The sequence below is a fragment of the Monodelphis domestica genome, chromosome 5, assembly GCF_027887165.1.
Source record: "Monodelphis domestica isolate mMonDom1 chromosome 5, mMonDom1.pri, whole genome shotgun sequence".
Classification (NCBI taxonomy): domain Eukaryota; kingdom Metazoa; phylum Chordata; class Mammalia; order Didelphimorphia; family Didelphidae; genus Monodelphis; species Monodelphis domestica.
In genome coordinates this window covers 16036366-16049641 of record NC_077231.1, presented here as the reverse complement: position 1 = coordinate 16049641, position 13276 = coordinate 16036366, and the positions used below count along the sequence as shown (strand labels likewise).

General features: G+C 37.7%; 1 protein-coding gene across 6 annotated transcripts in view; it reads right to left on the bottom strand.

The window, feature by feature from the left end:
* Window positions 1–9266: 9266 nt before the first annotated feature.
* CCDC91 (coiled-coil domain containing 91) overlaps window positions 9267–13276 on the bottom strand; it is a 481978-nt gene continuing 477968 nt past the window's right edge. For all 6 annotated transcript variants that reach the window (XM_001373145.4, XM_007502853.3, XM_056797665.1 and 3 more), the window contains one exon: window positions 9267–10367. In XM_001373145.4, coding sequence (XP_001373182.1) covers window positions 10218–10367 — 150 coding nt within the window. In that variant the 3' untranslated portion in view covers window positions 9267–10217. The remainder of the gene's footprint in view (window positions 10368–13276) is intronic.

Genomic DNA, 13276 nt, shown 5'->3' with positions numbered 1-13276 from the left:
CATATATTATATACATACATATAATTTCATATCATCATATTTACATACACATCATATCATCATAATCAACTTACTTCCCTATCTTCTAAGTATATTCCTTCTATCTGCTCTACTACTGAGAGTAATTTTTGAGAATTACAGATAATCTTTTTTCATGTAGAAATATAAACCTTTTGATGTTAATGTGTCCCTTAAATTTTCTCTCTTCTTTTTTTACCATTTTAGGCTTCTCTTGTGTCTCATGTTTGGACTTCAAATTTTTTGTTTATGTCTGCCTTATCCCTCAGGAATGCTTGGAAATCTTCTCTCTCATTGAAAGTCTATTTTTTCCCCAGAAAAAATATACTCAGTTTTGCTGGATGATTGACTCTAGGTTGTAAATCCAGATCTTTTGCCTTCCTGAATATCATAGTCCATGCCTTCAGAGCCTTTAATGTAGAAGCCACTAGGTCCTGCATGATCTTGATTCATACAACTCCATGGTATTTAAATTGTTTCTTTCTGGATGCTTAAAGTATTTTCTCCTTTGCTTGGTGGCTCTTGAATTTAGGTATTACATTCCTGGAAGTTGTCCTTTGAGTATTTCTTTCTGGACGTGGTCTGTGAATTCTTTCAATTTCCATATTATTTCCTTGTTCAAACATATATGGGGAGTTTTCTTTGATAATTTCTTGTATTATGATGCCATAATAGAGGGTTGGTTTTGGTATAAATGGAGACAGAGTAGATGATCCCAGAAAGTAGTAGGAGGGTGAGATGGATTCCCCCCTTTAGTCTTCTTCAAATATGTCTCTCCACTAATGCTGCCTTTACCCCCTCTAATAACTGATTTAATGGGTGAACCCTTTTCACTTGGGGAAAGAGAGAGAAATTAGCTCTCTCCCCCTTCAATGTGACAAGGAAGTCAATTTAAGATAACTGACACCTTATTCTAAGAAATGGTGGTTAGGGGTAAGATAAACAAGATGTCTGCAGTATGGAGTTTAAAGGAAAGAGGGTAAGGAAAATCCCTATCTGTCTAAAAATATCTTTCTCCCTCCCCACAAAGTTGAGACACCCAGGCTTGTCACACTGGTCTCTAAGAGGCTCAAGGTTTGGTGACCCCTGGTCTTAGCACAGCAAAGCCAATGTCCAGACTCAGGGTATCACAGGAGCTGTGAAAGATCTTCTGATGCTGTTTTTCTTCTTCTCAGGTTCTGCCACAACTCTTGGTGTCTTTGGGGGGAAATGGTGATTAGGATCAATGAGGGATTTTGTATGGCTCAGCAGAGAAATCTCTGATCAGCCTGTCAGCCTTGGCTTTCTCAAGAAAGAGAGAGATCAGTTATCTCACCCTGGAATCTCCTCTTCCCTCAAAATTCCAAACCTACTTCACTATCCCCCACTGTGGATACAAACCTCTGCATGTCCTCCAGGCTCTGTCCCTCAAAGTCTCTGGATGATTTGTCTGTCACAATGTCCAAGCTTTTTTCTTGATTATGGCTTTCAGGGAGTCCAATAATTCTCATATTGTCTCTCCTTGAACTATTTTCCAGATCAGCTGTTTTTTCAATAAGCTATTTTATGTTTTCCTGTTTTCTCATTCCTTTGACTCTGCTTTATTGTTTCTTGATTTCTCATGAAATAATTAATTTCTAGTTGTTCAGTTCTGATTTTTAAGGCCTGTTTTTCCTGTCAATTTTTGGTTTTCCTTTTCAATTGACCCATTTCTTCTTGCATTGCTTCCATTTCTCTTTCCCATTTTTCCTCTGCCTATTTTTTCCCCATTTGAATTAGTTTATTTAGTCAATTCAGAACATTATTCCTTGGTTACAATAATCACATTATTTCCCTCCCTCCCCTCCATCTATCCTTCCCACAACCAACATGCAGTTTCATTGGGTTTTACTTGTATCCTTGATCAGGACCTATTTCCATGTTGTTGATAATTGCGCTAGGATATTCATTTAGAGTCTACATCCCCAACCATATCCTTTTGACCCATGTATTCAAGCAGTTGTTTTTCTTCGGTGTTTTTACTCCCACAGTGTTTCCTCTGAATATGGATAGGGGTTTTTCTCATAGATTCCTCCAAGTTGTTCAGGATCACTTCATTACCACTAATGGAGAAGTCCATTACATTCAATTGTATCACAATGTATCAGTCTCTGTGTACAATGTTTTCCTGGTTCTGCTTCTTTCACTCTGCATCAATTCCTGGAGGTTCTTCTAGTCCCCATGGAATTCCTCCACTTTTATTATTCTTTTGAGCACAATAGTATTCCATCACCAACATATACCACAATTTGTTCAGCCACTCCCCAATTGAAGGGCATCCCCTCATTTTCCAATTTTTGGCCACCACAAAGAGTGCAGCTATGAATATTTTTGTACATGACTTTTTCATTATTACCTCTTTGGGGTGCAAACCCAGCAGTGGTTTGGCTGGATCAAAGGACAGATGGTCTTTTAGCGCCCTTTGGGTATAGTTCCAAATTGCCCTCCAGAATGGTTGGATCAATTCACAACTCCACCAGCAATGAATTAATATCCCTACTTTGCCATACCCCCTCCAACATTCATTACTTTTCTTTGCTGTCATGTTAGCCAATCTGCTAGGTGTGAGGTGACACCTCAAAGTTGTTTTGATTTGCATTTCTCTGATTATAAGAGAATTAGAACACTTTTTCATGTGATTATTAATAGTTTTGATTTTTTTAACTAAAAATTGCCTATTCATGTCCCTTGCCCATTTATCATTTGGAGAATGGCTTGATTTTTTGTACAATTTCTTTAAAAATTTGAGTAATTAGACCTTTTTCAGAGGTTCTTGTAAAGAAGATTGTTTCCCAATTTGTTGCTTCCCTTCGATTTTGGATGCATTAGTTTTGTTTGTAAAAAACCTTTTTAATTTGATGTAATCAAAATTATTGATTTTACATTTTATTTTTTTCTAGCTCTTGCTTGGTTTTGAAGTCTTTCCTTTCCCAAAGATCTGACAAGTATACTATTCTGTGTTCGCCTAATTTGCTTATAGTTTCCTGCTTTATATTCAGATCATTCACCCATTCTGAGTATACCTTGGTGTAGGGTTTGAGATGTTGACCCAAACCTAATCTCTCCCATACTGTCTTCCAATTTTCCCAGCAGTTTTTATCAAATAGCGAATTTTTTGTCCCAAAAGCTGGTGTCTTTGGGTTTGTCATAGACTGTCTTGCTGAGGTCATTTACCCTAAATCTATTCCACTGAATCTCCTTTCTGTCTCTTAGCCAATTCCAAATTGTTTTGATGACCAGTGCTTTATAGTATATTTTGAGATCTGGGACTGCAAGTCCTCCTTCCTTTGCATTTTTTCCCCATGATTTCCCTGGATATCCTTGATCTATTGTTCTTCCAAATGACCTTTGTTATTTTTTTTTTCTAATTCAGTAAAAAAAGTTTTTTGGTAGTTCAATGGGCATGGCACTAAATAAGTAAATTAATTTGGGCAGGATTGTCATTTTTATTATGTTAGCTTGTCCTACCTATGAGCAATCAATGTTTCTCTAACTGTTTAGATCTAGTTTTAATTGTGTGAAGAGTGTTTTGTAGTTGTGTTCATATAGTTCCTGTGTTTTTCTTGGCAGATAGATTCCTAAGTATTATATTGTCTAGGGTGATTTTAAATGGAATTTCTCTTTCTAGTTCTTGCTGCTGAAATGGGTTGGAGATATATAGAAATGCTGATGAGTTATGCAGGTGTATTTTGTATCCTGCAACTTTGCTAAAGTTGTTGATTATTTTGACTAGCTTTTTGGTTGAATCTCTAGGATTCTTTAAGTAGACCATCATGTTATCTGCAAAGAGTGATAGCTTAGTCTCCTCCTTGCCTATTTTGATGCCTTCAATTTCTTTTTCTTCTCTCATTGCTACTGCTAGTGTTTCTAGTACAATGTCAAATAGTAGAGGTGATAATGGGCATCCTTGTTTCACTCCTGATCTTATTGGGAAGGCTACTAGTTTATCCCCATTGCAGATGATGCTTGCTGATGGGTTTAGATATAAACTGTTTATTATTTTTAGGAAAGGCCTTTCTATTCCTATACTTTCTTGCATTTTCAATAGGAATGGGTTTTGTTTATTTTATCAAAGGCTTTTTCTGCGTCTATTGAAATAATCATGTGATTTTTGTTGGTTTGCTTGTTGATGTGGTCAATTATGTGGATGGTTTTCCTAATATTGAACCATCTTTGCATTTCTGGTATGAATTCTACCTGGTCATAGTGAATAATCCTTGTGATGACTTGTTGGTGTCATTTTGCTAGTATTCTATTTAAGATTTTTGCACCTATATTCATTAAGTAGATTGGTCTATAATTTTCTTTCTCTTTTTAACCTGCCTGGTTTTGGGATCAGTATCATATTTGTGTTGTAGAATGAATTTGGTAGAACTCCTTCTTTGCTTATTCTGTCAAATGATTCGTATAATATTGGGATTAGATGTTCTTTGAATGTTTGATATAATTCATTTATGAATCTATTTGGACCTTGGGATTTTTTTTCTTAGGGAGTTCTTTAATGGCTTGTTCAATATTTTTTTCTGACATGGGATTGTTTAGGTAATCTATTTCTTCCTCTGTTAGTCTAAGCAACTTATATTTTTGTAGGTATTCATCCATATCACCTAGATTGCCATATTTGTTGCCATATATTTGGGCATAATAGTTTTTAATGATTGCTGTAATTTCCTCTTCATTAGAGGTGAAGTCTCCCTTTGCATCTTGGATAATGTCAATTTGGTTTTCTTCTTTCCTTTTTTTAATTAGACTGACCAGTACTTTGTCTCTTTTATTTGTTTTTTCAAAGTACCAGCTTCTAGTCTTATTTATTAAATTAATAGTCCTTTGACTTTCAATTTTATTAATTTCTCCTTTGATTTTTAGGATCTCTAATTTAGTCTTCATCTGAGGATTTTTAATTTATTCACTTTCTAAGTTTTTTAATTTGCATGCCCAATTCATTGACCTCTGCCCTCCCTAATTTGTTAATATATGAACTCAAGAATATAAATTTCCCCACGTATTGCTTTGGCTGTATCCTATAGGTTTTGAAAGGATGTTTCATTTCCTATGTCTCTCTTAATTGGTTTTTGAAGTTTTTTTTTAAAGCTCTTTCAGAATCTGTGTCCAAACTGTATTTTTCTTTCGGGCTCTACATGTGTTTGCTTTGCTTTCACTATTCCCTTCTGCGTACTTTCACTATATTCCCTTGCTCTTTGTTTCCATAAAAATTCTTTAGGGCTTGGGGAATTTTTTTTGTTGTTTTTTTGATCATTTCCCCTAACTATTTACAGGTTGGCTCTGTTTTCTGGAAGATTAGGGTACTCTCTTAATCTTCAGTCCTTCCTTGATAGTGTTCTTTGCTTATATTCTGGGTTTCTATCATTTCAGTTCTTCCAAGGTGGTATGATGGCCTTAGGGCTAAGCACTCTGACAGCAACCTCCCATTACTGATTCAATTAACTCTTGAGGTCCTGATAGCTCAAAGACTTTTCTTAGCCTTGGTTGTAAGTTTTTGGTCTTCCTTTGATCTTGGTCAGGTCAGGAATTATTCAAATTGTAGCCTCAGGCTTAGGTGTTAAGTTTTTGGTCTTACTGTACTTTTTTTCTAATCAGGCACACCCTTGACTGCCCTGTTCAGGAGCTCTGCCCTGAGTTTTTGGCAAAAAGATTCAGGCCCCCCTTCGTACTATCAGCCACCTCAAACTAGAATCTATCATAGGTCCAGACTTGGGACTCCTGGTTTTATTATGTGCCCACATAGATCTTCCCATCTCAGCATAGACTGCCCTGGGCTGGGACTCTGCATTTCTCCACGGGTTTGAAATTTCAAGGGGTGTGGGTCTGCTTGGACCACTATTTGAATGTTGGCTTGGCCTTAGGTTCTGAACTTGGGACAACAGTTTGGGGTGGGGATGTGTGGCTTGCTTTTTAACTCCTTGCTATAGCTTCTTGACGACTGTGCTCCCCTCTCATCTGTGTCCCAGATGTTCTCTCCCTAACTTTTGAGTTTTTCTTTTCTTAAAAGTTGTTTCACTCTGACTCCTTGTTGGGTCTTTGACTCCTGCATTGATTTTGTGATTTTATTTTACTATCAGTTGGAGAGGATTCTCATGGTGACTCGGAGCTTCTCTTCTCTACTCTGCCATCTTGGCTCCCTCAGTTTAGATTCTGAATGAAAAATGACATTCCAAAATATACTACCATTTCCTCATATTTTGAGGTTTTGCTTTGTTTAACAACTGTAGGTGATTTGGGGGCCAGTTAAGAATAGATAATATATTTGTAAAGGTTCCAGGCAACAGACGCTGAGACTTTTTTCAGTTTTGTTTGTGAGTAGGAGTGAAGGATAAAACTTGGGGTTGATGTTGGTGTCACGTGAATAGGAAAATGGATTAAAAGGGGGATGGAGGGAATAAAGGTTACAGGAAGAATAATAGTTTTAGGCATAGTATGCTTAAAGAAAGGCAGGGAAAATACTCTGATAAGATAAAGACATTTCAGAGCTCTTGAAGATACAAGTAGAAAATGTGTAGATGTTGGTAAGAACAAAGCTATAACCAATTCTGCATGTATCTGGGGTAGAGTACAAGAGTAGGTTATGGGTTTTTAATAGATTAAGAAACTGAGGAAAATGAACATGTATGCTGAAGTCAGGGTAACAGTTTAGGTGGAGATTAGAATATGAGTCAGGTACTAGTTTTATTAAGAAAGGAATAAGAATGTCTTTGGAGTCAGTAGAGAATAGGTACCAGGGTCTGGACTGGCTGAAAAATTTGGACAGTTTAAATCTCACAAGATATGAGGTTACTGAATGACAGTAGTAGGTGTAAAGATAGGTTTTTCTGAGAAGAAGAAAACATTTCTTCTCCCCAACCAGTAAGTTGGTGTGTGAGGAGAGGATATAAGAAAAGATTCTAAGAATATTCTGTTCAAATTAGAGAAGTGTGAGGCTGTAGCACCTTAGTCTTTCATTTATTATAGGATTTTTTACAGTTACCTCACACCAGTTTAGAAAGAAGTAAACTGGAAAAAGAACCCACTGAATCACTACTAGAAAGTATGGCCAAGAGTACATTATATTCAGTAGGAGGGGGTGGAATGGAGTTTTTAATGAGTTCCAGAAAATGGAGAGGGAGGAATTGTTATAAAATGAAAGGAAGTTATCAGAGAGAAATATATTGTATAATTTTATATGAAATTAAAATCATAGTTTGTAATGGCTTCAGAGAATGGATTCTCCGAGAAGACAAGGAGATGGGCTTTTCTTCTTCTGATGAAACTACAAAACTATCCTCAGTTTTATTGCTATCTTCTTCTATAGAAGATTCTATTATCTATAGAATGGTCTACTGCTTGGTATTCCCAGTGGTTCTACCAATTCAATCCAACAAAAATTAATTATTGACTGTGCAATAATGGAAGTCTGTCCTCAAGGAGTTTACATTCTATTTGACGGGAACAACATACACAGTGCTAACTAAAAGTATATTTAGAAAGTAAATGCAAAGTCATAGATTGGGGGTTAAGAAAGCACTAAAAACTGTGGAGAAGGTTCAAAAAATGAGACAGAGATGAAGGAGAAAATTTCAAGCACAGACATGAGCCTCTACAAAAGACACATTGAAGAAACAAATGACAAGCATTAGTCAAAAAGAATAAAAACTTTTTTCACCTTCAGTCTCCCAAAACAATTTCTAATTTTTCAATAGACAAGGCTAGACTTGGACTACAAAATTCAAATGAGTTATGAGAGAAATCATACTATAAATTGAATCATGATGTTCCAGGCATTGTGCTAACTGCATTACAGTTATTATCTCATTGGATCCTCACAAAAACCCTGGGATGTAGGTGCTCTTATAATTACTATTTTGCAGATGTGGAAATTGTGGCAAACTGATGTAAAGTTACTTGCCCAGGGTCACATTTAGTAGGTATTTGAGGCCAGATTTGAACTCGGGTTTTTCTGATTCCAGATCTGGCACTCTACACACTGCATAATAGTTTGGTATAACCAGTAGAATTCATTTAGGTTTTCAAAGTTACATCCTTATAATAACTCTTTGAGTTGGTATTGTAAGTATTGGATGATGAGAAAACGGGGGCTAAAGGAAGTGGAGTACCTGTCCAAAATGGTGCCAAAGCTGAACTTTGAAGTTGGGTCTTCTAATGACTTGACCAATTCAACCCAAGAATTCTCATGCACTTTGCATTTTGAGGATGAAATTTCTGCCTTTAATCTTCTGCAATGCTTTAACTATTCCCTTGAGAAGTAGGCAACAGAATAGCTTATAACTCTCTTAACAGAGGCTAAACTACTCAGGGCTTTCTATATGGTAACCAATAACTTGCCTCTTTGAGAGCTGGATAGATTGCTGATTCAGATTGGAGAGGACTGGTGTAAATCATTCCTGGGTAACTTACCTAAGCTCCATTCCATGTCCAGCTAGTGCTTCTGAATAGTCTTCAAGGCCAGATTTGTGGAAAGAACATTGCCATAATCCAAAATCCAACTTTGATTGCAATTATATGAGGAACTGTTAAACAGTCCACATTTCAGAGAAGAGTCTGGGAGTAAGCCTCTGGGACCTGGGTGTGTGCCCAAAAAATGTTAGTTTGGCAAGTTACACTTCTACTATAGCAGATGGAAAATGCTTTCTGGGTCACTCTGGACAGTGACTGCCATTTTATGAGAATGGACTCTTTGCTGCAATGAGGTTCATTTGATCCTCAGAAAGCATCCCCGACCCAACCCCCCCCCGCCCCTGCCCTCCTCCCTTGCCAGTTTCCACTGTGTGCCAGAACCACTGCTCTAGTGTCCTCAGTAAACTTTTTCCAGTTTAATTTTTTCTAAACTGGTATGGAGTAACTTAAAAAAAATACTATAATAGATGAAAAAGAGGAAGGACTAAGTGACTATAAATGCAAACACTTCTCTAATTTGCATGTGAACAGAGAATGTTCTTAGAAACCAGGAGATTTTAATGGAGAGTCTTGTCTTCAAGATCCCCTTTTCTTCCCTGGTATAAGATAGATAGATGGATGGATGTGAATATGAAGTCTGTTTGGCCTTCAGGCTCATCAGCTATACTCAGGTCTTTACTTGAACTTGGAAAAAAAGGAACTTGAGCAGTTTTTTAATCATTTAAAATAAACATCACACACACACACACACACACAAACATACCCTGGAGGCCTGGCTAGAAGTGTATAAATACACGGAGCAATTAATCATATAACTTCACTTTGGGGAGATACTTTTATTGCTGTAAGAAAGCCAGGACATAAGAAAGTTGAAGCATTACAGACATAAAACATTTGCATAAATTTCAATGGTAAGGAAAAAATCAATCTTTTATGTGGAAATTGGATTAAATACCCATTGACTGAAGTACAAAACCATTATTTTTGAGGTACTTGTCATAAATTAAGCACATTCAGAGTTATGAGAAAACTAATCCTATTGCTTCCTTTGGAACTTGAAATCCTAGAATGAGGATCTCAAGGACTAAAATGAACCCTCTTTCATTAGATCAAGCACAAGGTTCAATTCTCATAAAAAGTAATTTCACTGCTCCATAATATATGGACATATATGTGATACCTACATATACATATATATTACGTTCCTTCCCTTTCAGCTTGCATTACAACAGGAGGGTAAAATTAATATTAAATACTTTAAAGTTTCTCTTTTCCTTTCTTTGCTTTCTGTTCACTGGCAAAAAAAGTACTAATAAAGTACAGAAAAAATGGCCAGCAAAACACATCTTTATATCCAAACTCTAAGGAAGTAACTACATAATATTGAGATTTGGGCCTCTTCCTAAGCTAGAAGAAGAAATAAATTATATGATCACATGCTGGCATCTTGTAAAAAGCCATACTGAGGCAATAAGTTACGATATTCATTACCTTTGCCAAATTTGCCAATAACAGGCCACTGGAGGCTATAAAATTTGCAACATAAGTGTAGGTTTTGATCATGTGGTATTTTTTCAATTACTTTCTTAGGTCATATTATGCTTGAAAGGAAAGCAAATGAGAAAACAAAACAAAACAAATTAGATCACTTGATATTCTTCTAAATATTGTTTTGTCTTATCCTTACACCAGTAATATAATTCCTAAGATTAAAAAAAAAAAGAAAAACATTTTTTGTAATTCACAGAATGTAAATTAGGGGCCCAAATGTTCTATCTACTGTCAGTGCTGGCTAGCTTGTCATGTTCTCCATCTTCTGTTGAAGCTGGTTCTTCAGAGATTAAAGAACTCAATTGTTTCTGGGCACAAGAGAGAAAGAGTTCCAAAGTTGACAGGCTTCTCTGGCGTATCACTTGATCAAGCTGTGGATTTTGTTTAAAAAGAGAAAATGATGCTTTTAGAACATTTGAAAGAAACAATTTTGGGTTATTCACATTATTTTGAGGCAAAAACTAGGAAATTACTTTCTAGAGTTTTGAATAATGCATTACACTGATTTATATTTATATAATTTATGAATTATACATATATATCAAATAATATATGAAGTTTATACTCTAAACTTATAATTAGTGATTACTTGTTGGACAAATACAATGTTCCCTTGGTGGAGAGGCACAGAATAAGGATGAGATGTTATGTTGTTAGACATACCATTAGATAACTTTATTTTGGACATAACCTACCCCTTGACTGCTTGAGAACTTATAATGGGAATTAATAAAATAATGAAACAGTCAGGTAACAGACTCTGTCTGTTGAGGTCTGGTGTAGTTATTTATCAACTAGAAAACTCCAAGATGAAGAAACCCCTCCTCCCAAAGGAAATTGGCATCTTTTCTACGACTGAGTCTTAAGGTGTTCCCTAGAGCTAAGAGACTGACTTCTTGAGCCTCATGAATCAGCAATGCATCAGAAGTGCTTTAGTCAGAAGTCACTTCAGTGCTTCTAAGCTAGACCTCTACGCCTTTCTATGCGATAGAAAAGATCTTAAAAGCCAAGGGCACAGTGGATAGAGAGCCAGGCATAGAGTCAGGGGGACCCGGATTCAAATCTAGCTGGGTGACTCTAGGCAAGCCACTTAACCTCAATTGTTTAGCCCATGCCACTCCTGTGTCTTAGAATTGACACTAAGACTGAAGGTGAGGGTTTAAAAAAACTTTGGTCCAACTCCCCCAATAGGGGGGGGGAAAGAGAGAGACAGAGAGAGAGACAGAGAGAGAGAGAGAGAGAGAGAGAGAGAGAGAGAGAGAGAGAGAGAGAGAGAGAGAGAGAGAGAGAGAGAGAGAGAGAGAGAGAGAGAGAGAGAGAGAGAGAGAGAGAGAGAGAGAGAGAGAGAGAGAGAGAGAGAGAGAGAGAGAGAGAGAGAGAGAGAGAGAGAGAGATGGAGACACAGAAAGAGTAAAGGAGGGGGGGAGAGAGAGACAGAGAGGGTGAGGGAGAGACAGAAAGACAGAGAGACAAACAGAGGCAGAGGCAGAGAGATGGGGAGAGAGAGGAAGACAGAGAGGGAGAGAGAGAGATTGAGAGAGACAGAGAGACAGAGTAATAACTTTTCTGCACTTCAGAAGTATGGAGAATAAGAAGGTATTAGTAGGGTTACAATGGGAAAGTTTACAGGCATTAGTCTGCTGAGTTCATGGTTGGTTGTCTCTCGAACCGAGGATGACGATTGTCTTTGTGCCTTTTTGTGCACAAAGACACCTTTGCGTGAAGATTTAAGTGGAAAAGTCGGAGCACAGTGACAGTCCCACTCTCTCGGCATTGGAAGCCTGGGTCCATTGGCACAAAAAGTCGTTACACCTGGAGACTTCCTCAGCTGCATTGGATGGCCATGTTGTCTTTTGTGCTCCAACACGCCCTGAGCACTCCACAGTGCTTTGCTGCGTCGCCCTCTCAGCCGTTGAACCTTCTTGTTGGTTTCTTCCACCTGTTCCACCGAAGCAGTCTTCACATGCTGGGTTAGCAAAGCCCTGGTTCACCAGGGGTCGACGACCCAATGGCTACCCTCACAAGGTTTAGCCAGCCTGTTGAAGCCGTTGCCCAGGGTGTGCCCACTGCCACATGCTAGCAGCTCCTGGGAGCCACAAGTAAGAGCTGGGTATCAGGTGAGGGTCAGTGGCTGGAGAGCTGCCCTAGAAGGGCACGACAAGCCCTCCATACCAGAGATACTACCCCTCCCTGAGTGTATGGGGTGCTGAGTTCATATAAATAAGATAACAGGCTATAAACCCCAGAAAAATGTTTGAAAATTCACTTATGTTGAAAAGTTCCTTCTAACTTTAACATTTTATGAATTTTTAATATTTTTAACTTGACAAAGTCTTTTTTCTAAAACCTTTACCTTCTGTCTTAGAATCACTACTGTGTATTGGTTCCAAGGCAGAAGAGTGGTAAGAGCTAGGCAGTGGGGGTTAAGCAACTTGCCCAGGGTCACACAGCAAGGAAGTGTCAGAGGTCAGATTTGAATGTAGGACTTCCTGTCTCTGGGTCTGACTCTCAATTCACCGAGCCACCTGGCTGCCTCCCCTCTTTTTCTTTCTTTTTGTAAAGAACCCTTACTTTCTGACTACGAATCAATACTAGATATTGGTTCCAAGGTATAAGAAGAGAAGTCAGGTAATGGGGGTGACTTGCCCAAGGTAAGTCTTTTCTTTATTGATTGTTCTTATAATCAAATTAAATTTTTAAAAATTGAGTAACTGTCACAAGCAGGGAAATAATTATGCTACAAAGATGAACAAGGTCCAGGCTGGTCCTTGAAGTACAAGAGGGCCAGAAAGTAGCAAAAGGGATTCTGTCTAATCAACCTATCAATAGTCAATAATCTATTAAATCCTTAAAAATAATAGTGTCAGGAATTATGCTAAGTACAAGGATACCAGTCAAGGTAAAGGAACAAAAAAGCCAGTCTCTGATCCCAATGAACTTACATACAAATTGGGCAGACAACATGTAAATTAAAAAACCTATTAAATTGAGAGAAAAGAGGTGACTCAAATGGATGGGAAGGGACCAAGAAGGCTTCCCGTAAGAAGGTGATATTTAAGCTGAGTCTTGACAGAATCCAGGGATGGCAAGAGGTGGCAGTGAGGAAGGAGACTATTTCGTTGCTATTTAGGAGGTTATAGCTGTGGTTCAAAGGAGAAGTAAAGAGGTCATAAACTAGTGGTAGCAAGAGAAATGCTAAAAGGAGGAGTAATTGCAAGATACAATGAAAGTAAAATCAGCAGGATGTCACCATTATGGATGGATGCACAGGGCAGAAGAA